The 21,974-nt window shown below is 41.8% G+C and overlaps 1 protein-coding gene and 1 pseudogene across 2 annotated transcripts in view; both read right to left on the reverse strand.

The window, feature by feature from the left end:
* The window catches only part of LOC309667443 (late cornified envelope protein 2A-like), a 345,865-nt pseudogene that overhangs the window by 27,174 nt on the left and 296,717 nt on the right, over positions 1-21,974 (reverse strand). Inside the window, exon 8 of the transcript XR_014268573.1 lies at positions 19,725-19,908. The product of XR_014268573.1 is annotated as a late cornified envelope protein 2A-like (transcript). The remainder of the gene's footprint in view (positions 1-19,724; positions 19,909-21,974) is intronic.
* On the reverse strand, positions 14,929-16,521 carry CRCT1 (cysteine rich C-terminal 1). Its single transcript, XM_082475974.1, has 2 exons — positions 16,433-16,521; positions 14,929-15,549 (listed from the first exon to the last, which is right to left on the reverse strand). Exon 2 carries the CDS (start codon positions 15,534-15,536, stop codon positions 15,270-15,272), a length of 267 nt encoding a protein of 88 aa, XP_082332100.1. The 5' UTR covers positions 15,537-15,549; positions 16,433-16,521; the 3' UTR covers positions 14,929-15,269.

Consider the following 21,974-nt stretch of genomic DNA (forward strand, 5'->3'; position numbering starts at 1 on the left):
GTCATCTTTGGAAATCGCTAGGCCACCAACTTATTATTCTAAAAATTGGCAAGAGAAAGAATTTAGCATTTATTCTGTCTTCCTTATCTAAACTGTATTTCAGGTTACCATGTAGTTGTTGAGGAAAGTTCTTCTTGATAAAAAATTTTAGTTAATAAATGAAGAATGAATGATAGAATTAGAAAATCACCATTTATTGACCCCTAAAGAAATGATGGGTCTAGGAATAATCATCAATATGTGTTTATAGCATTAGGTGAAAGGTTTATGGAGAAGTTTAAAAGGAATGAATGGATGGTGCTAACATCCTACAGATTACCCGAACCTACAGATCAATCTCAATATCACTAAAGTAGAACATCTAGACAGTGTGCGCCTCTTGTATTGTGCAATAAGAAGTATATAACATCACATTTTATGTATGCTTGCCATAAATAAATGAATGAATGAATGAATGAATTAAAAAGAAAACAAACTTTAATTTAAGCTTCTGATCTAATTGTCAATTTACAAGAAATATTGGAAATATAAGGACATCACAAAAAAAGTTAAATGACACCAGAAAAAAGCAATCAGTTGAAATCAAAACATGAGAAATTCTTCAAGATGAATAATCTGTTTCTTCTAAAAGTAAATGATGTGAAAGAGTAGGGGAACTCTTATAGATGAGAAGAAATTTAAGAGACCTATCAACCAAACATGTGGAACTTGTTTGCAACCTGATTCAAGAAATCAACTTTAAAATCCACATTTTTTTAGATAATTGTGGAAATGTGAATGTGAGCTAGGTGTTGCATGATATTAAAATTTTGTTAATTCTGTCACAAATAGTAATGACATTGAAGTTGTATAAGGAAAGAAAATGTCCTTATGTCTTCGAGATACATACTCCAGTGTTTATGGGTAGGAAAATATGTCATGTCTTAGCTTTGCCTAAAATAATCCAGGAAAAAAAGTTTCTGCAGGGGCAGGGGGGAGTGGGGGGAGTAGCTGAAACAATATTGACAAAATGTTTTTAAAAAATCTGAGTGCTGGATAATTAGGGGCTTATTATCCTATTCTATCTCATTTTATGCAGATTTGAAATTTTCCATAATAAAAACAATAAAAACAAAACAAAATAATGAATATATTAGGTTAGCATGTGAAAGTTCTTTGTAAAGTGTGAAGTTCTATGTGCATGAGGAACATTATTGCTGAGGCAAATAGAAAGCTGATGGCTGGTCCTGAGCTGATCCCCGAGGGCCAAAGAGCAGCAGTAAGACTCAGCACAGGAGCCAGCATTGGTAAGAACGCCAAGAAGCAGGCCCTCTACACCATGGTGGGAGAATAGCTTAGTGCCAAATGCAGCAATTCCACTTCCACAGGTTCATCTAAGGTTTAGCCCATGGTTGCGTCACACAGTGTATCTTCCCTGCCTAAATTACAAACTCAACCCCATCACTTTCTATCTCATTACCTTGTTTTATTGTCTCCATATTGATTATCACTATTTGTGAGTATCTTATTTGAGGTCTGTTTGTTTATTTTAAATCTTTCACTCCCCTCTTCAAAGATTATCATGGGGGGCAGGAATTTACCCCCATTCTGAATCCCCAGCACCTAGTACAGTGCTAGGCAGAGTTAGGATGCTTAATATTTGTTGAATGAATAAATTATGTGCATTACAGCATATTTAATTATAGCAACAAACTGGAGGCAAGATAATGCCCAGCAATAAGGAGTTGGTTAAATAAATGGGGGACTATCCATAAAATGAAAAATTATTCTGGTATTAAAAAGTATGCTATGGATGAGTGTTCATTCTCATGAAAAAATGCTGTAATATATTATTGGGTGAAAAGTTCAAATGGAAAAATAGCATTCACAGTCTGAAAACATTTTGTTAAAAGAAATAAAGCTTGCATAGATAATGATCTGGGGAAATACACAACCAGATGTAGAAATGATTATCTGTGGATGACAGAATTATAAGTTATTTTGTTTATTTATACTTATATTTTTCTACAATGAAGAGAATTATTAAATAATAAGAAAAAAGTTACATTACTGAAAATTTAATACAAAGATTATCTAACAAATTAAAATTTTCAAAATGAAATAAACTATCTTGTGAGGTAGTGAGTTAACATACTATTTCTAGTATGTTTAAGCATTAACCAGGTTACTGTAGAGGGACTTTTTTCTGCATTGAATGAGTGATTCTATTACACGGACTCTAATAATCTTTTCAAATGTTAAAAATATTGTGAGTTTTGGACTATTAACCCTTAAGTTTTAAAAGAAACATACTTTTAACTAGCCAGGTAATACAGTAATAATTTCTACTTTATTATTGATAGTGATTTAGTTACGGAATGGATATAATGTCAAAAATGAGCCCAGGCATTTTTCGTATGTTTCTGGCCTGGGTGGAGTTCAGGGTTAATGTGCTGCTTTATATTAAGAATGCAGCACACTTTGATGTAATTTTCTGACTAATACAAAGCACAAAGCAAGGAGTAAATTATAGAGCTCATCCTGTCAACAATCAATCAACAGTTGTTTTTGAGCAACTTCTATATACCAATCATAGCGCTAAGCAGGCAGGGAAACACCAAGACATGTAAGATACAACCTCTGTCCTCAAGAAGCCTAGAATCTAGTAGTTGTATAAGAAATCTGCCTTGCTTGGTAATAGAATGAGAATCAACAATTGGTCCTTGAGGTTTGGCTCCCCTTTGAGTTTCTCTTGAAACAAGTACTACCGGTCCCTCCACAGCAGTCCCCAGAGCATATCTGGCCCTAAGAAGAGCAGAAATTCTTTACCTTAATTTCCTTTAACACAGCTGAGACAACCTGGAACTTTCAAAAAACCAACTACCGGTTCTGGCAATATTTCTTATAACCATCTCAAATGTTAGGTAAAATAGTATAAATATTCTTTTAATGTCTATCTATGCTTGCAAGCAAGTAGAAAAAAAATTCTCAAATCTCATAATTCAAGGGAGAATTTAAAACCAAACCAGAATAGGAAACCCATAGGTGGATATGGAAGCTACCTAAGGACAAAGAGATTCATTTTCTAGGAGTTTGAGATCTAAGGTCATGAAAAGAAAGAGACATTGTTGGGAGCAAAAAAAAAAAAAAAAAAAAAGGACATCCTCACTAAAAAAAGGTTGACGAGATAAAAGGATACCACAGACACAGGGAAGTTTGTCCACCTTAGCCTGGGATTACGGTTATAATTTATAACCACAGGCCAGTGCCTCATGTTGGTTTTGCCGTTCTTCCAAAGTATACTACACATGTGGTCTGAGAATCCCTAATTTAAGTAATTAAAATAAAAATTGGTCCCAGGCAGATGACCTGGATTGTTTGACAGAAACCAACCTAAAATTAATCTAGAAGGACTTGTCTTCAAAAAGTTACAAAAGATGCTCACAAATAAAGTCCCACTGAAGATCAACTCATGGTGGATTGTTTTCTTGTGTGTTTTGTAATTTTGAATTATAAGTTCACCTTCAGTGAAAGTTAATATACTCTATAAATAGTAGAATGAGACTGCCAAAAAATTTCAAATTAAAGAAATATCTGATAACTGTTATAAAAATAAATGTTTCAGGACTTCCCTGGTGGTCCAGTGGTTAAGAATCCGCCTGCCAATGCAGGGGATGCAGGTTCGAGCCCTGTTCTGGGAAGATGTCACATGCCGCAGAGGAACTAAGCCTGCAAACCACAACTACTGAGCCCGTGTGCCACAACTACTGAAACCCGCACACCTAGAGCCCGTGCTCCGCAACAAGAGAAGCCACTGCAATGAAAAGCCCGCGCACCGCAATGAAGAGTAGCCCCCGCTCACCACAACTAGAGAAAGCCCATGCACAGCAACGGACGCCCAATGCAGCCAAAAACTTTAAAAATAAATAATAAAAATAAATTAATTATAAAATAAATAAATAAATGTTTCAATTTATTTAAAACAATAAATAAGAAATTTAAAACATAAGAAAACATGTAGACACCATGAAAAAGAACTAAAAGAACTATAAGAAATTACAGATATAGTTAATGACTTTTAAAAATCAATGAATGGAAGAAAAGGGAGCCCTCCTACAGTGTTGGTGGGAATGTAAATTGGTGCAGCCATTATGGAAAACAGTATGGGGGTTCCTTAAAAAAATAAAAATTGAGTTGCCATATGATCCAGCAATCCCACTCCTGGGCATATCCAGAGAAAACTCTAATTCAAAAAGATACATGCATCTCAATATTCATAGCAGCACTATTTACAATAGCCAAGACATGGAAGCAACCTAAATGTCCACTGACAGATGAATGGATAAAGAACATGTGGTATACACACACACACACACACACACACACACACACACACACACACACACACGCGCGCGCGCGCGCACAATGGAATATTACTCAGCCATAAAAAAGAATGAAATAATGCCATTTGCAGCAACATGGATGGACCTAGAGATTATCATACTAAATGAAGTAAGTCAGACAGAGAAATACCACATGATATCACTTACATGTGAATCTAAAATATGATACAAATGAACTTATTCTCAAAACAGAAACAGACTCACAGACATAGAAAAAAAATTATGTTTACCAAAGGGGGAAGAGGGTGGGGAGGAATAAATTAGGATTTGGAGGATTTGGGGATTAGCAGATACAAACTACTATATATAAAATAGGTAAACAAAAAGGTCCTACTGGATAGCACAGGGAACTGTATTCAATATCTTGTAATAAACCAAAATAGAAAATAATATGAAAAAGAATATATATATACACATACACATATATATGTGTATGTGTATATATTTAACTGAATTACTTGGCTGTTCACCAAAAACTAACACAACATTCTAAATCAAATATACTTCCATTTGAAAAAATAAAAAATAATTTTTCAAAATTAGTGATTACATTTTCCTAAGAATAAAAGATAAAAAGAAGAGATGGTGGCTTCACAGTTACAAGTTTCTCACCTAAAATTAGTTTTGTTTCTCACATAAAATTCTGTAGTGTGGCCACCCAGCACTGGCATTACGGTTCCACAACCATCTGGGACTGATTCATCTTCTACCTTTCTGTTTACAACTCATAGGGGATGACGCTTGTTCTTTTGGTTCAATATGTAGTTCCAGCCATAAATACACAATCCAAACAGGGAGAGGAAGGAAGGGATAAAGTAGGAAAGGGGCAAAGGGTGTGGATCTATCCTTTAAAAAAGAATCCTGAAAATACTTCCACTGGCTTCCTATTGCCCAGAACTGAGTCACATGGCCATGTATAGCTGCAAGAGAGCCTGGGATATTTATTCTGGACAACCATGAAACTGAATCTGAATCTAAAATATGATACAATTAATTAGGAATTTAATTAATGTGGAAGGAAGGGAGAATAGATATTGGAGTAAACTAACAGGTGGCAAATGATATATTAAAAAGAGCTGAAAAGAGAAATCATGAATAGGAAGACATGTTGAAATGATTTCAGTACAGTGTTTTCTGGAATAGAGAATATAAATGTCCTACATGTTTCTAATAAGACTTCCATAAAAGAAATAATGAGTGAGGGGAAATATTTGAAGAGTTGTTGCCCTACCATTTTCAAGAATTAATGAAAGTCATGAATCCTCAGAATCACAAATCTCAAGGGAAAGTCATAAAAAGTGCCAGAGAAATAAGAGATTACCTCCAAAATATAAAAATTTGGCTGACAGCACCCTTCTCAAGAATTAGTGTCAAAAAACAGTGGGAAAATATCTTGCAAGTGAACCAAGACAATATTTGCCAAGCTGGAATTCTATATCCAGATAAAATATCATTTAAGGATGAGGAACAAATTAAAATATTTTAGATAAAGATGGATTTTGACAATCATAGATAGTAGCTAAATGAACTAGCAAAGTAGTTACTTCAGGAAGGAGGAAATGGAATCCAGAAAGAAGGAATGACCTGACACAGCAATTGGGAGGGGTGGTGGTGAAAATGGGGATAAAAATAAACAAGCATTGACAATATAAAATACTAGAAGTGATGATGGCTAACTTGAGGGTGTTAAGATGAAGCTATAATATTGGCCAACAATAAAATGTAAGGCAGGAAGAGGACAATTAGGGTTACTGTGCTCTAGGGTGTGTCAGTGTAAAGAGCTGTCTAGCAGATATGATATCGAATTCTGACCCCACTACAGCTAGTTGTTTCCATGTTATCCCTTGTAGGCTTGGATTAAGATTTCCAACTCTAACCCACTTTGGCCCCAATGACAGGTGTCTTTCCTGAATCCTTTACTTCCAAACTCCCTGCCCATTTTTTTGTCGAGGATTAAAAGATAATGGTGGTAGGGATAAAAAGAAAAGGGCAAAAGGGAGACCAACCTGGGGAGGAAGAAGCCACACAGCTTGGTGACTGGTCAGATACAAAAGCAAGGAAAAGGGAAGACTCAAAGATTTCACTGCAGTTTTCAATGTGGATGGTGACAGAGACCCCACCATCTGAAGTAGAAAAATCTGAAGGAAAAAGAAAGTTATGTTTAGTATGAGATGTGTCTGAGATATCCAAATGAAACTATTCCATGAGAATCAGAGGCTTTCAATCTGTAATTTGCAGGAAATGTCATAACTGGAGATGGCGATTTTGTAAATATTCATGTAAGGGAATCACCCAGATTGTGTCTTTCTGTCTGAAACCCTAACCAAGAGCCTAGCACATATTAGGCCCTCAATAAGATTGTGAGGAATGAGTGAATGAATGAGATTTCTCTATAGAACGTTGGATGGTTACAGGCTGAAACAGGTATAATACACAGATTTAGAGGTGGAGCTAGGAGAGAGAACAGAAGAGAGGAAATTATTAAAAAGCCCAAAGCACAGAAACACTGAGGGGAAATGCAGTGTCACAAAGGGAGAGGCAGACGCTGATCAACGGTGCACAGTGGTGCACAGAGAGCTAAGATTCTGGGAACTGAGGAAAGACCATCGGACGCAGAGCTTGAGTGATGGCTTGGCGACCCTGGAGTGAGATCATCTAGCATAATGGTTGGTTGGTGCGACAAGCATTATTCAGCTGGATTAAGGAAGATTTAATAAAAGGTAAAACAATGAATGGCACTTTCGAAACTGGGATAAGACACTAAGGAAAAAAAAAGATAGATGGACATGATAACTGGAGATAAAGTTAATGCCCTCATATTTTAAGCAAAGGTAACTTTAGTATGATTGAAAACAAGGGAGAGAGACCTAATGAGCCCCCAAATATGGTTCACTAGGCCTCCAGGATAAAGTTCCAGGAGCTTTGGGTAGTTGCAAAAGGCCCTGCCTTATCTATTCCCTGATCAGCTGTATAATCTCACCTGCCCTGGCTTCCCTGAGCTCCAGTCATGCAAAATTGTTGGCTACAAAACATGTACTCACCTTGCCAGCCCTTGCACTTAAGGCTGTTTTTTTTTTTTTAATACATCTTTATTGGAGTATAATTGCTTCACAGCGCTGCATTAGTTTCTGTTGCACAACAAAGTGAATCAGCCATATGCATACACATGTTCCCATATCCCCTCCCTCTTGAGCCTCCCTCCCACCCTCTATCCCACCCCTCTAGGTCATCACAAAGCACTGAGCTGATGTCCCTGTGCTATGCTGCTGCTTCCTACTAGCTATCTATTTTACATTTGGTAGTGTATATATGTCAAGGCTACTCTCACTTCGTCCCAGCTTCCCCCTCCCCGCCCTGTGTCCTCAAGTCCATTCTCTATGTCTACCTCTTTATTCCTGCCCTGCCACTAGCTTCATCAGTAGCATTTTTTTTTCTAGATTTCATATATATGTGTTAGCATACAGTATTTGTTTTTCTCTTTCTGTCTTACTTCACTCTGTATGACATACTCTAGCTCTATCCACCTCACTACAAATAACTCAATTTTGTTTCTTTTTATGGCTGAGTAATATTCCACTGTATACATGTGCCACATCTTCTTTATCCATTCATCTGTCGATGGACATTTAGGTTGCTTCCATGTCCTGGCTATTGTAAATAGTGCTGCAATGAACATTGGGGTACATGTCTCTTTTTGAATTATGGTTTTCTCCGGGTATATGCCCAGTAGTGGGATTGCTGGGTCGTATGGTAGCTCTATTTTTAGTTTTTTAAGGAACCTCCATACTGTTCTTCATAGTGGTTGTATCAATAAGTGGTGCTGGGAAAACTGGACAGCTACATGTAAAAGAATGAAATTAGAACACTACCTAACACCATACACAAAAATAAATTCCAAATGGATTAAAGACCTAAATGTAAGACCAGACACTATAAAACTCTTAGAGGAAAACATAGGAAAAACACTCTTTGACATAAACCACAGCAAGATCTTGTTTGACCCACCTTCTAGAGTAATGAAAATAAAAACAAAAATAAACAGATGGGACCTAATTAAACTTAAAGTCTGTTTACTTTAGCTTAAACATTTTTTCCTGTCTTCTCAGCCTGGCCAACTCCTATGCATCCTTCAGGACTAAGTTTAAACTATAGGTTTTGCCAACCCCTCAGCAGGATGAGCGGTCCCTTCTCTGTGGTGCTGAATTCAAGCATTTAACCATATTGTGACATTTGACTCTCTCTCCCACTGAATTATTAGAGAAGAGTTACTTGCTTGTATCAGACAGTACGTAGAGTATAGTAAGTACGTAAGTACATAGCGTATAGTAAGTGATCAATAAGATTTTCATGAATGAAAGATTGCGGTTATGAACAGAAAATCACCAGATGGAGGTGGGGCATAAAGGGAGAGGGTTGATTCCTGACTTTCAGGTACATGTAATCACATTTCATACCTATAGAAAAATAGCCTTCAAGCACTACAAACTAAGTTTCCAAGCATGCAGAGCTGATATAGCTACATTATTGGCAATAGATCTTATACATTCTTAAGAACAAGATACATCATTAAATGAGATACATTGGGAGCGGTAGCTCTTGCTCTGATGCAATGTCTACAAGACAAGAGAAGATATTTGCTTTTCTAGGGTGGACTATCATACATCCTGAGGCAAACTGACGTATTTCAGATTCATCAGGGCCAAATCATTCTGATCTTCTGCAGTGTCATTAGAGAGGATGTTTTCCTCACTCTGTATGAATGCCAGTTTTCCTGTTCAACAAGTTCCACTGAGTTAAGATCAAACTGCTGGGACTTCCCTGGTGGCACTGGTTAAGAATCCGTCTACCAATGCCAGGGACACGGGTTCGAGCCCTGGTCCGGGAAGATCCCACATGCCGCGGAGCAACTAAGCCTCTGCACCACAACTACTGAGCCTGCGCTCTAGAGCCCGCGAGCCACAACTACTGAGCCCGTGCACCACAACTACTGAGCCCTCGCACCTAGAGCCCGTGCTCCGCAACAAGAGAAGCCACTGCAATGAGAAGCCCGCGCACCAAAACGAAGAGTAGCCCCCGCTCGCCACAACTAGAGAAAGCCCGCACACAGCAGCGAAGACCCAACGCAGCCAAAAATAAATAAATAAAAAATAAATAAATTTTTTTTAAAAATAAAGAAAGATGAAACTTCTATCCCTCCTGATGGAATCTCTTATTATAACTGTTCAATGATTTAAAGAGTACAAGATAGATCATGCAACAGGAAGAAAGATCCTGTGTAATTAACTTGATTTGGATGAGATCCTTCAGCTTCTGCAATTCTGCACTGTCCTGGTTCTCCTCCACCTGGATTTCTAGAATCTAAGACCCGAAAATAGTCTTATGAATTGTCTGAGTAATTTCTCTGATTTCATCTTTGCCCTCTTCCCTTGGGACTCAGCTTCCCCTCTAAATGCTCGATTTCCCCCTCAGCTCAACTCCTGACTTTCTGTTTGCCCATTCATTCATTTGTTCATTCATTCACTCAACATATATTGACTGAGTGCCTTCTGTGAACCAGTCTCTCTCTGTTCTTTACACTGAGGTTGCTGCAATGAACAAGACAGACAGACCAGGTCTGTCCTCTCAGTAACTTTCAATGAAGAGGTGGCACCACATTCATTCCGAAGGAATTGACTCTCATCTCTGGATGACTTATTTCTATGTGTTTATATCAATTTTCAGAGATTCTGTGTCTGGAGTTCCATCCCCACATCCTGCCTCATGGTCATGTGTTTCTAGCACCTCAAACTCAACATGCCATGGACCAAACTTACTCCTCCTCCCCACATCTCTTTTCTCCTGACTTCTCTGTTTTGTCAGTGGTATGATCATTTCCCAATCACCAGTCACAAAGCCTCAGAGAACCCCAGCTGCTTCCTCTTCTGCAGTCCCAATACATCGCCCAGCTCTGTCTATTCTTCTTCCTTCTGGACAAAAGCTTTTGACATCCGTCATTTCCTTTCCTTGCCCACTGCCATGTACTGCGTTCAGATCCTCACTTCAAGCCTGGGCCATTGCACCTTCTCACAGTGATATACCATATTTTCTCAATTCACTTCCTCCTCCAGAGCACTAGTTACCACTGCCTAATTAATCTTAGGGTCATGTCAGAGAGTACTGTAGGTGTTACGTAGACCAACTCCTATCTTCCTAAAGTACTTCTTTCAGAACCATTTTCCTACCGTCACTTGCCACAAATATATACAGTTTCAATGTCTTGATTTGGCGACCAAAACCATCTGTGATCTGGCCTCATCTCTCCTCTCTAAGGATATGTCCTCATGGTGTTTCTACACCACCACCTCCACCTTGGACCTCCTTTCTCCTCCCTCTGTTCAAGCTTAAAACTACTCACCTTCTTCATCCCCAAAAAGCAATTAGAGCTCAGTGTTCAGATCATTGGTTTTGGAGTCAGACATATACAGTTCAAAATCCTGTTCTGACAATTACAAGCTGTACAACCTGGGGATGGCTACCTGTTATAATAATATCTTAGTTTTCTTATCCCAAATATGTGAGAACAAAACCTAGCTTGTGGGAGAGTTGGGAGGATTAAGTGAAGTAATGCCCAGCTCATAGTATCTGATTAATCTTACCATCAAATCTGTATGCCAAGCAACTGGAATTCCAAGCTACTTCCCTAGTAGTAAAAGTTTCTAATGGGGCCAACATAACTGTGTGCTCCCCTTAAACATCGTAGCCTCAAGCTGCCAGCAAGGTAAGAACCCCATAATCATATGCCTTCCTGCTCTGTGCAATGATTCCCACCTTTTCTGCTCAAATAGTTCTTCCTCGGGGAAGCCTTCCCTGGTCCCTATCTAAAATCTCCATACACCTTCGGTTCATGTCTGTATCTCTCTCTTCTTTATTTCGTCACAGCACTTTTCATTATGTGAAATAATCTGACTTTCCTGCTCACTTTCTTGTCTGCCTCTATCCCAGAAGGTGAGGTCCATGCAGGCAGGGTCTTGGTCTCATTCTTCATCCTGTCCCAGCACTGCCAACGGTGTCTGACGGAGTTGAGTAAATGCATAAACAAATGAATCTCTGCCTCCCGAAGTGTCTCCATCCTTCAGACCCAGTGCAGATCCCTCCTCCATGAAATCTTGTGAATAACCCAGTCCACCATAACTTGCCCTCATTTGAAGTCCTGTAACAAATCCTCATCTAAATTCATTTGAACCCCCGTAGTGCTTATCTATGTCGTGTTTTGTTTTTGATGTTTCTTGTATTTGTATATATTGTACGTATCTGTATGTGACATTATTTCTTGTATGTGATGTTATCATTCATATCTTATATGATTATTTACCATGTTTCTCAACTCAGACTATAAGCTCCTTGAAGTAAAGACATACTTTTGTGCATCTCCTAGAATTGGTTAGGTCAATACTTTACACATGATATGCTAATTAACATCCATTTACTTATTAACCGCTAATATGTACCTGGCATAGTTCTAGATGCTAGGAATGCAATAATAAATAAGGGATAAATAAACACTGTCCCTAAATAATTAATTAGGTGACATTACTCAATTATCTCAGTGTACAGATTAAGAAGAGGGGGCTCTTCAGATGTAGAAAACAAACTTCTGGTTACCAAGGGGTAAGCAGGGAGGAAGGATAAATTGGGAGATTGGTACTGACATATACCCACTACTATATAAAAAATAGATAACTAATAAGAACCTACTGTATAGCACAGGGAACTCTACTCAATACTCTATAATGGCCTATATGGAAAAATAATCTAAAAAAGAGTGAATATATGTATATGTATAACTGAATCACTTTGCTGTACAGCAGAAACTAACACATAATTGTAAATCAACTATACTCCAATAAAAATTTTTAAAAAAAGAAGAGATGGCTCTTGCCTTTCTTGGAAAGCATTAGAAAGCCTAGTCCAATCAGAGACTGCCACTGCTTGGCTGGATAACCTCAGGTGGATCATGTAAACTCTCAGAGCCTCTCCTAATCTGTTAAACAGAAAACAGAGACAGGGCTTCCCTGGTGGCGCAGTGGTTGAGAATCTGCCTGCCAATGCAGGGGACACGGGTTCGAGCCCTGGTCTGGGAAGATCCCACATGCCGCGGAGCAACTAGGCCCGTGAGCCACAATTACTGAGCCTGCGCGTCTGGAGCCTGTTCTCCGCAACAAGAGAGGCCGCGATAGTGAGAGGCCCGCGCACCGCGATGAGGAATGGCCCCCACTTGCCGCAACTAGAGACAGCCCTTGCACAGAAACGAAGACCCAACACAGCCATAAATAAATAAATAAATAAATAAATAAATAAATAAATAAATAAAAATAAGAGACATTTAAAAAAAAGAAAACAGAGACAATAATACTGTTTTACAGGTTGTGAAGGAGATATGTGAAAACACCTTATAAACTGCTAAGTTCTATATAAATATCAGTTGCTATTTTTATTACTATAATAACATAATTTAAGCAGGAACTGGAGCCATCATGAATAAAATACATTCAACAGTGCTGTCACTGAGGGAAAGCCTGTGCCACGTAAACAGCTTTACCTGCTGCTAGAAGTCAGAAAAGGCTATGGGGCCATGAACAGAGACCTCTAGCCCATCTGAAGTAGCTTTCCAGGTTTCTGTAATAAAACTATTCTTAGAATGCCCAAACCTTTCTCATCAAAGTCCCCCTGTGTGTCCTGCTGGGGGTCACATACTTGAGCCTGCCCATACCACCATCTCACAGTCAGCCATTTAATCCATATCTTTGGGCCTTGTGTGCAAGGGTATATACTGCTATTCAGATTCACGTGTCTCTCAGTGGTGAGTCACCATCTTTCTTTCCCAAAACTCATGCCTCAGCTCCCTGATTAAGGGTCACCCCTGCCACCCTGAGGTTGGCTTTCCAATCAGTCTGTTCTGAGTCAGGCAGTTCTCCCTACCCGCCTCACCCCTCTACCAAGTCCCAGGGCTTGTTGCCTCGACACACATCACTGGCATTGGGAGAGGCAGCTCCATGGGTGATGTCATCTGTTTGTAAACAGTTTCCACAAATCACCTCTCACTGGAAATTACAGAATCCCAGAGATGGAAATAAGGGCCCCTCTCATTCAGAGCAGGACTGCCTTTCAGAGCCTCCATGACAGGGGTCATTTGGTCTCAAGTATAAACATCCTGGATGAAATCAATAAAGCATTTCTGACCTTGCCTCAGAGCAAATACCTTTTGTTGGGTGGATGCCCTGACAGAGCTTACCAGTCATTGGGTCATTGACAGAGCAGCAGCCAAGAAGCCAGGCTTCAATTTTCTAAGAGCCTGGGTGTGTCTGCAGAGGTCTGAGTGTCCCCTTCCCTGGGTGATGGTGATTTCTAAGATAGGAGAATATGACAGTTTGAGTCTGAGAACATGGACTTTGGAGTCAGACAGATCCCAGTTCAAATCTCATCTCCCTCACTCACCATCCAGAGACCTGGAACATTCACTAGCTGTGCGACTTTGGCCAAGTCACTGAAACTCTCTGAGCCCCAGTTTCATTACATATGAAAAAAATAGGGAAATTCCTGTCTATGTATGGAGATTATTGTGAGGATTAAAGGAGATAATATATGTAAAATGCCTAAACCTGTGCCCAACCAAGCATGAGAACAGAGTAAATGCCCAATAAGCGGTAGCCATTGTCACTATTATTATCACTGTTACTATTGCCTCTTCCCTTGTGAACCCAGCAGACACCACTGCAGAGGACATTGTTCCATTTCCTCTTCCTGAAATGAGTGGATAAGATCTACACCTGAAGGCTGAGGTTTCTGAGCTACTCAGGATGACCCCACCACAACCACCACCTCTAGAGAATGACATTCCCATAATTCTGAGCATGGCACTTCTCACCCTGCAGAGTCCTGGAAACCCATGTCTCCCAGTCAGACCTCAGCTGCATGAATGAGGCCTGGAGGGGGAGGTTCCCAGTCTCCTGGAACGCTCAACTGGCAAAGTTCCCTTACCCAGCAAGCAAAGCAGTGGGCTGGTGCTCTTCTGTGGCAAAAGTTAAGTCTCAGCTCACCTGATTCCAAAGCCCTTAAGAGTTGCAAATCCAAACCTTTGCCACGCAGCTGCCTGGGCCCGATGGGTAGGAGAGTGAGCACCTCAGTGGCAAGGCTCTGGAAGCCTTCCGGGGACCAAGCTGAGCAGTTAGGAGCATAAGCCCTGGCTCTTTCCATCATGCACCAGCTGAATGACTTTGAGCAAGGTCCTTAACCTCAGTTTCTCTTCTGTAAAATGGGTATAATAGCACCTACCTCACTGAGTCAGATGATGCATGTCCCATAAAGCCTTCAGAATACTGTCTGGCTCCATTATGTGAGTTCTGCTATCACGATTAAGTACCAGAAAGCCACTCTTGTTCAGGCTTTCCAGGGAAATTTTTAGTTTCCCGCCTTTTACAAATGTGCCAAGCCAGAGCTGAGTGAGAAAATGGAGTAACAGAACATGATAATAAATACACAAATGAAACAACAAATAGGAAAGGAAGTGTTCTCAGGAGGTAGAAGTTTTATTATGGAATGTCTTCAAAAGACAATCAAATCAGTAGGCATTTATTGAGCACCTACATATGCAAGTCCCTGCAGACAGTAAAGTCCAGTGTCCCACCCACGGCTTTCAGCTTCCCAAGGAGAAGAAGCACAAGAGAGGGCGGGGGGGGCGTGGTCAGGGAGTTTTGTGGGGCTGAGTACAGGGTGGGTGTCTGAACACCGAAGAGCAGTTATCTTTAAGGGGGCAAGCTCTGAGGCCCTGTCCCGCAGGGGAGCACGGTATTGAGGGGCGCAGGCACGGCGTGGGAGCGGCTCTCGCTCAGGTGTGGGGCAGCCGTGGGCTCAGCATGCGCCGCAGCAGCCGGAGCTCGAGGACCCGGAACTCTGGCTGTTGTCCGCGCAGCAGCAGCAGCAGCCGCGGCTGCCCTGCAGGCGGCGCCTCACGGGAAAGCAGCAGCAGGCGGCGGAGCTGGAGCCGCAGCAGCCCGAGTCCCCGCAGCAGCCCAAGCCGCAGCAGGACGAGGCGTCGGGCACCGGGGTGGGACACGAACTCTTCGTGTCCTGCGAAGAGCCCTTGGAAAAGTCTTTGCCGCTCTGCTGGGAGGTCATCGTCACAGAGAACCTGGAAGAGAAGCAGCTTTTCACATGGGAGCACTGTTTCTTTCCAACACGGGGCTTTTGAGATTTGACTTTGTGAGCACGTGAGCCCGGCATAATGCAAGGAAGGAAAACACACACACACACACACACACACACACACACACACACACACACGCAAGAAAGAGGGGAAGCAAAGGAACAAACCCCAAACAAGTGTTCCAGTGAGTGAGTTCCACTGAGTTAAACCTGCATAGAGTGGGAAACAGTCTATATGCAAAGAATCAATGGTTTTCCATTTTCTCTGACTAGAGTAAGGACCACCCAAGTGCAACACAGTGGAAAAGAAAGAGGATATTGTGGTAATTTTTCTGTCTGATCCAGTCCAAGATCTCCTGGCTCTTTTCCCCTCCCCCGTTTCGCTGTGGCCCTAGACCTTCAAATGGTATTCGCCTATCATTAGCATTGCATCAGCACTACCTCAGTTAGAAAATACCAAAATCACACATATGTCCGTCTGTCCCAACCACCCAGATCTAAAGAATCCACGAACACCAGAAGCATGTCTTGGTCATTCTTTCCTGCCTATGCCTCTCACTCCCCATGACCATAAGGAAAAAGAGAGTGGTGCAGAGGATAGAAATACATCCCAGGTCAGGGAGCCAAAGACCTGGATTCCAGTCACATCTCTGCTACAGACTTGCTGTGTCACCTTGCAGAGTCACCCCCCCACCCCCAATCTGGCTTCCATGTCCTCATGACACCTGGAGAGGTCAGCTCACTTGAAGCTTAAGGCACTCTCCAGGGCCCTCTTTCTGTATCTACCTGCTGGCTGTGTTCTGCCTTCTCCTCCCCTCTGCCTTCAACTCTTCCCATCCTCCTCCCCCAGGTTCCACTTGGAGACTTACCAGACCCTGGTTCCACTGGAAGACTCACTCAGCTTTCTAACTGGAATGCACCACCTGCTAGGCAATGGACTGAGAACCTTTTATAAGATTCCAGTTAGGCGCTGGCTCTTGGGAGGGGCCCATTTCCCAATAGACATTCTCAGCTGACGCTTACATCCCAGAGACATTCATCACTCAGGTAGTACCATAGGTGGTGCACGTGGGTATTCAAGTCACCTCACAGAGGTGCCAGGATTGCTGTAGCATATTTACTTTCCAAACAGGACTCTGTTCGTAGCTGGAAGAGCTGTGTGTGTGCTAAGACAGGGCATTGGGGCTCAAGTGAAGAGAAGTCTGCCCCTTTCTTGGGACCTGTTCTCTTTGCCCTTTTCTACAGTGCCCATGCACACACACACACTGTTCCCCTGTTCACACATTCATCCCAGTGTAGTCATCTAGATGGTAGTTTGTATTGGGTTAGCCCAAAAGTTAGTTTGGGTTTTTCTGTAACATCGTACAGAAAAGCCCAAACGAACTTTTTGGCCACCCCAATAGTTCACTTGTTATCTTAGTTCACATCTCTCAGCATCTTGGTCCTTGGCCCCTCGGGGAAGGCCACAGTTTATGCGAAAAGCCTGCTGGGTTTCATCCAGATGCTTCCGGGTGGGATTGAGTAAAGATGATGGTGAGGACGTGCCTATGAGAATCTCAGTGGCAGTTTCTTTGTCACGGGAGACTGGAAGAAAACCCCAGGCAAAGTTATGGAATAATTAAGACCAGGAAAGCTGTGAATGTAGTCAGGTTACCATACCCCCATACAGCCCTGGTGGGCCTGAAAGAAAAACTTGCGCAGGATGCTGGTCGAATTGCCAAATACCAAGCCAGCTTGTAAGACTCTCCACTCCTGACCTCACCCCAAACTCCTTTTGAAGATAGGTTCTCCCTGGGGCCACTGCCCATTGTGAAGAGAAAGAAGAAAGAAAGAAGGAAGGAAGGAAGAAAGGAAAGGAGGGAGGGAGGAAGGAAGAAGGAAAGAGAGAGGGAGAGAGGGAGGAAAGGAGACCTTTCCAAAGGTCCAAAGTGCCCATGAAAAATTGTGCCTTTAGAATAACTAACTTTTAAGAATTGGGAAAGACTTTGGAGGTCATCTGGTTTCAGAACTTCTTCTTAATCAATGCAACAGCCCACAACCATGAATATGAGGTAAAAGTGAAATCCAAGACTAAGAATTCAAGAATCGATGGTGAAACATAGGTTTGGGAGTGAGTGAGCTGGGAGAGGCATGAGTGTGCACACAAGGAAAGGTAAGTCACAAAAAGACACCAGTTTCATTTAACATGGCTTTAGAGCCTGATTAACAGGTTGCATGTACCTAGGGCCACCTGTTGGTGCATACAGATGAGACATTTGAAAGGTGAGGTCGGTATTAGAAAAGAGGAAGTAACAAAGTAACAAGATGGAGACAGGATCTCCTCTGGGAGATGATTTGGGCAAGTACATGCTCATTATATGGACTTGCTGTAGCCTCATACACTAACTTATTTTACCCATCACTGTTAACTCTTATCAAAGGAAGAGTTCATCTTGTACATAAAAGCCTGATTCAGAATTATCATTTCTACAGTAAGTCCCCTACATATGAACAAGTTCTGTTCCAAGAGCTTGTACATAAGTCCAATTTGTTCGTACATCCAACAAAGTTAGCCTAGGTACCCAAATAACACAATCGGCTATATAGTACTGTACTGTAATAGGTTTATAATACTTTTCACACAAATAATACATTAAAAAACAAACACAAAAAATAAATAAAATATTTTTAATCTTACAGTACAGTGCCTTGAAAAATACGATAGTACAGTTCAACAGCTGGCATACAGGGGTTAACAGGCAAGAAGAGTTACTGACTGGAGGAGGGAGAGGAGGTGGGAGATGGTAGAGCTGAAGGATCGTCAGCAGTAGGAGATGGAGGGCAGGCTGCATGTGACAATGTACGCCAGATGTGTGAACTAACTTATGTGATTGGACATGAGTACTCACGTTCACATCTTTGAAAGTTCACAACTTGAAGGTTCGCATGTAGGGGACTTACTGTATCACTACTGAGTCTTTCCTGAAGGAATCATCCTATTCCTAAAGGAAACAGAAAACCCAACGCAGTGACAGAAGCCCCCCGGGTCCCACCTCCATTCCCTCACACAAACACAAACACACACACACACACACACACACACACACCCCAACCACATGGAGACAGTCTTTGGCAGAGGAGGGGTTCCTTCTTGGTTCCCTACTCAGACCCAAACTCAGGCTTTCAGGAGCCAGGGGAAATGGGCTCAGACATTCCATACCTGCCTCCTAAACAGTCCCCCAGAGACTAACCCCCATCAGCTTTCCTCTCTAGTCAACTGATGGAAGCCCCCAGGATTATAATAATCAGAAAAGTAAAGGTGTCCATTCACTGGAGCCCAGAATGAGCACTTTAGGTGATCTTATTGCCCATGACTAGGAAATAAATTCTTTTTTAAACTATCACCCAATGCTTGAAAGAAACCCTCCCAGAGTCATCTCACTGCGACCTTTCTGGGTACCACCATCTCCTCTCTGAAAACCCGTTCCTGGCCCTCTTCATGGAAAGCTTGTGTCAGAGGAATGGTCTCGGACATGATCCTTTCCTTCAAGCTTAAAGTTCCCTTCTTCAGATCATAAAAGGGAATATTGTTTCCCAGAGGTCTAAGTAGCTTCAGTGCTGCAATATGTTTCCCAAACTGATTTTTTTAAGTGTTCACTTACATTTAAAAGAAGGGAAGGGAGGATGGCTTGAGGCAGGGGGTGGGGAGTGGGAGAGGTGAACAAAATAATCAGGAGGCAGTGACATCAGGAAGAAAAAGCTTTATTGTTACAGGGAAAACAGCTTCATAACCGAACTCCAATCCAAGTCCTCCAAAGAACTATATCTGAGAGGGGAATCAGGCCAGTGAATGTCAGAGGTTAAACATCTAGACCTCACAAAGGAATGAACATGGGCAGGAAGAAGAGGGAAACGCTAAGCATTTCAGAAGCGCTTCCACTCTCTTCTTCCGTTCTTCCAAACCAGAAAAAGAGAAGACTCAGGCTGGGCAGGTCATCAGCACTTTGGCTCCTGAAGTGTCGCTCCTCAGTGGCCTTCATGGCCCAGTTCAGCAACGGCCCCCAGAGCAGCAGCCAGAGTCTGCAGAATGCTGGCCACGGCCGCTGCCACAGCAGCCAGAGCTATGGTGTCAGGGTCGAAGAGATCGGCGAAGCTTGCGGTGGCCCAGGCAGCAGCCCCGACCCCCAGAGCTACAGCAGCCTCAGAGCTGGGGCCACAGCAGGAGACTGGAGGTGGGCAGGGGGCTAGGCACTTGGGAGGGCACTTGGTGGGGACACTTGGCTGGGCCTTTGAGGGCACACTTGGGAGGGGGCTGGCACTGCTGCTGGTTTTGCTGGCAGGACATCTCAGCAGGAGCTGAATGAAGCTGGAAGAAAATACAGAAGTTTTAAGTTCAACTAGCCCAAGATAATTTCCTTACATTTAAAACTGAACTATGAATTCACCAGATTTCTGCTTTATAATGATCAGATTTTTAAAACCCAATCTCCCCAAATGAGTTACAAGAGGCATGCAAACAGTTTCAACCTAGGAACTCCATAATTTCAAATGAATTTTTTGCAGCCTCAAAAAGATGCCAATCCTTCTTTCCCTTCCACTAATCCTCCCTCCCCTTCCAGCAGAATCCTCCCTTTCAAACCCGCTTTTCTCCTTGTCTTTCTTCAAGATTGTCCTCAGCCTCCATCCAGGGCTTCTGTCTGCCCAAAGCACCAGCACCGAGAGTCCCTCCTGGTCCTCAAGATGCCTTCACCTGGTTTAGCACTGGAGCAGATCACCCAGGAGGCAGGTGGACTGAGGTGCTCTCAGGAGCTTCAGCCTTTTATACACCCTCAGCTCTGACCTGGCACCAGGCGATGCAGACCATGGGGCAGGATGCTGATGGCATCTTTCACAAGGGGCACAGGTAACTACACTTCCCTCACATCCCAGGGACCCAATTCCTCCCTCCGTAAGCATGTCAACTGTTAACCCACAGGAAGATCCCCTGAGAATTGCTGCCCTCTAGCTAAGATAGGGATGGAACTTTGCAGATTGCACACAATGTCTGTCAATCTCACAGGCAGCTCTGCTATGCTCCCTATTTCCCAGGCTCGGTCAGTAGGGTTCTAGACCTCTGAAATGAAGAGAAGTTCTCTCTTCTCGTTGGTATAGGAAATGGCGGGGAAAATTCCCAGCCTGAAATTAAATAGACCTTTTTGGAATAAGGATTGAGATCCAAAATAAAGGACCAAGCCCAAGCCAATAATCTAATGTTAATTTTTCATTTTTTAGATGATGCCATAGCCTGGACCAAGAATGCTTGCTATCTCAGTGATGCTATTTTAGGCAGGTCTCATTCAGATGGTGTGGGTAGTTGGGCTTCTCTCCTTACCTGAACTTGACCCTCCAAAAGAACTCACAAATAACACTGATTCGGCACCAACCATCCCTTTGAAAGGGTAGAAAAAGTCTAGGAATGGCTTCTCTTTCCACATATGGTCCTAAAGAAGGCAGCTTTGGCCTGCCCCAGCTGAGATGGCAGGGACCAGGTATATGCTGCAGGTGGAGCAGGAGAACTAGATTTCGGTGGAAGTTGCCAGAAGTGAGGCATGAGTTCTGGTCATAACTAAGAAAAGAGCATCCAACCTGGAAAGATCCTTTTTGTATAGTTCTGCAAAGCCTGTGATGGAACCCTACAAAAAATATTCTGAGGACAAATTAGGTCCCCAGGAAAGTCATCAAACTCTGGTTAGCTGAAAAGGTAGTCAAAATTTGGCATATTCAGAATGAAAACTGCAGTGAGAGGAAGCAAGCCAGGGAGAAACATGAGACACCTCAGCTCTAAGCTGGACAGAGAGACTGTCTCGCATCAGTTCCCAGCTTTGCAAACTCAGGCGAGTCATTTAATCATCACTATAAAGGGGCTAAAACAATTCCTATCTCACTAAATAAGGAATTATAACATTCTTAGAACAGTATCTGGGACTATTAGTTCAAAATGCTAGTTTAAAAATAATTTTATCATTATGGATACTCTTACATCCATGAGAAAAGATCTTTTAAATTTCAAATTACTGATCTGCCAAGTTTTGAAGCCAAAACTATTGTTTGCAGTATCAGAGCTTAGCCCTAATGTTTTCTTACAGAAAAAGAGTAATAACTTACTTGCCACTGAAGTATAAGATTATAGGAAAGCATAGTCTTTATGAAAAAATACAAACAGGAAGAATTTTAAATTCATTTGTAATCCCATCTTCTGAGTATTCTTAATAGTTTGCTATTTTCCTTCTGTCTCTTTTTATGACTATATTTCAATCTTTTTCACTGTGTATAGTTTTTTAGTGATTTTTGTTTTGTTTTGACTTTACCCAGTCTTTGATCAGGTACTTTTATGAGTTTATCTTACTAACTTTTCACCTAACATTGTAACATAAACATTTCCCATGTTACTCA

Source organism: Balaenoptera physalus, assembly GCF_965194825.1.
Source record: "Balaenoptera physalus genome assembly, chromosome: 1".
Taxonomy (NCBI): domain Eukaryota; kingdom Metazoa; phylum Chordata; class Mammalia; order Artiodactyla; family Balaenopteridae; genus Balaenoptera; species Balaenoptera physalus.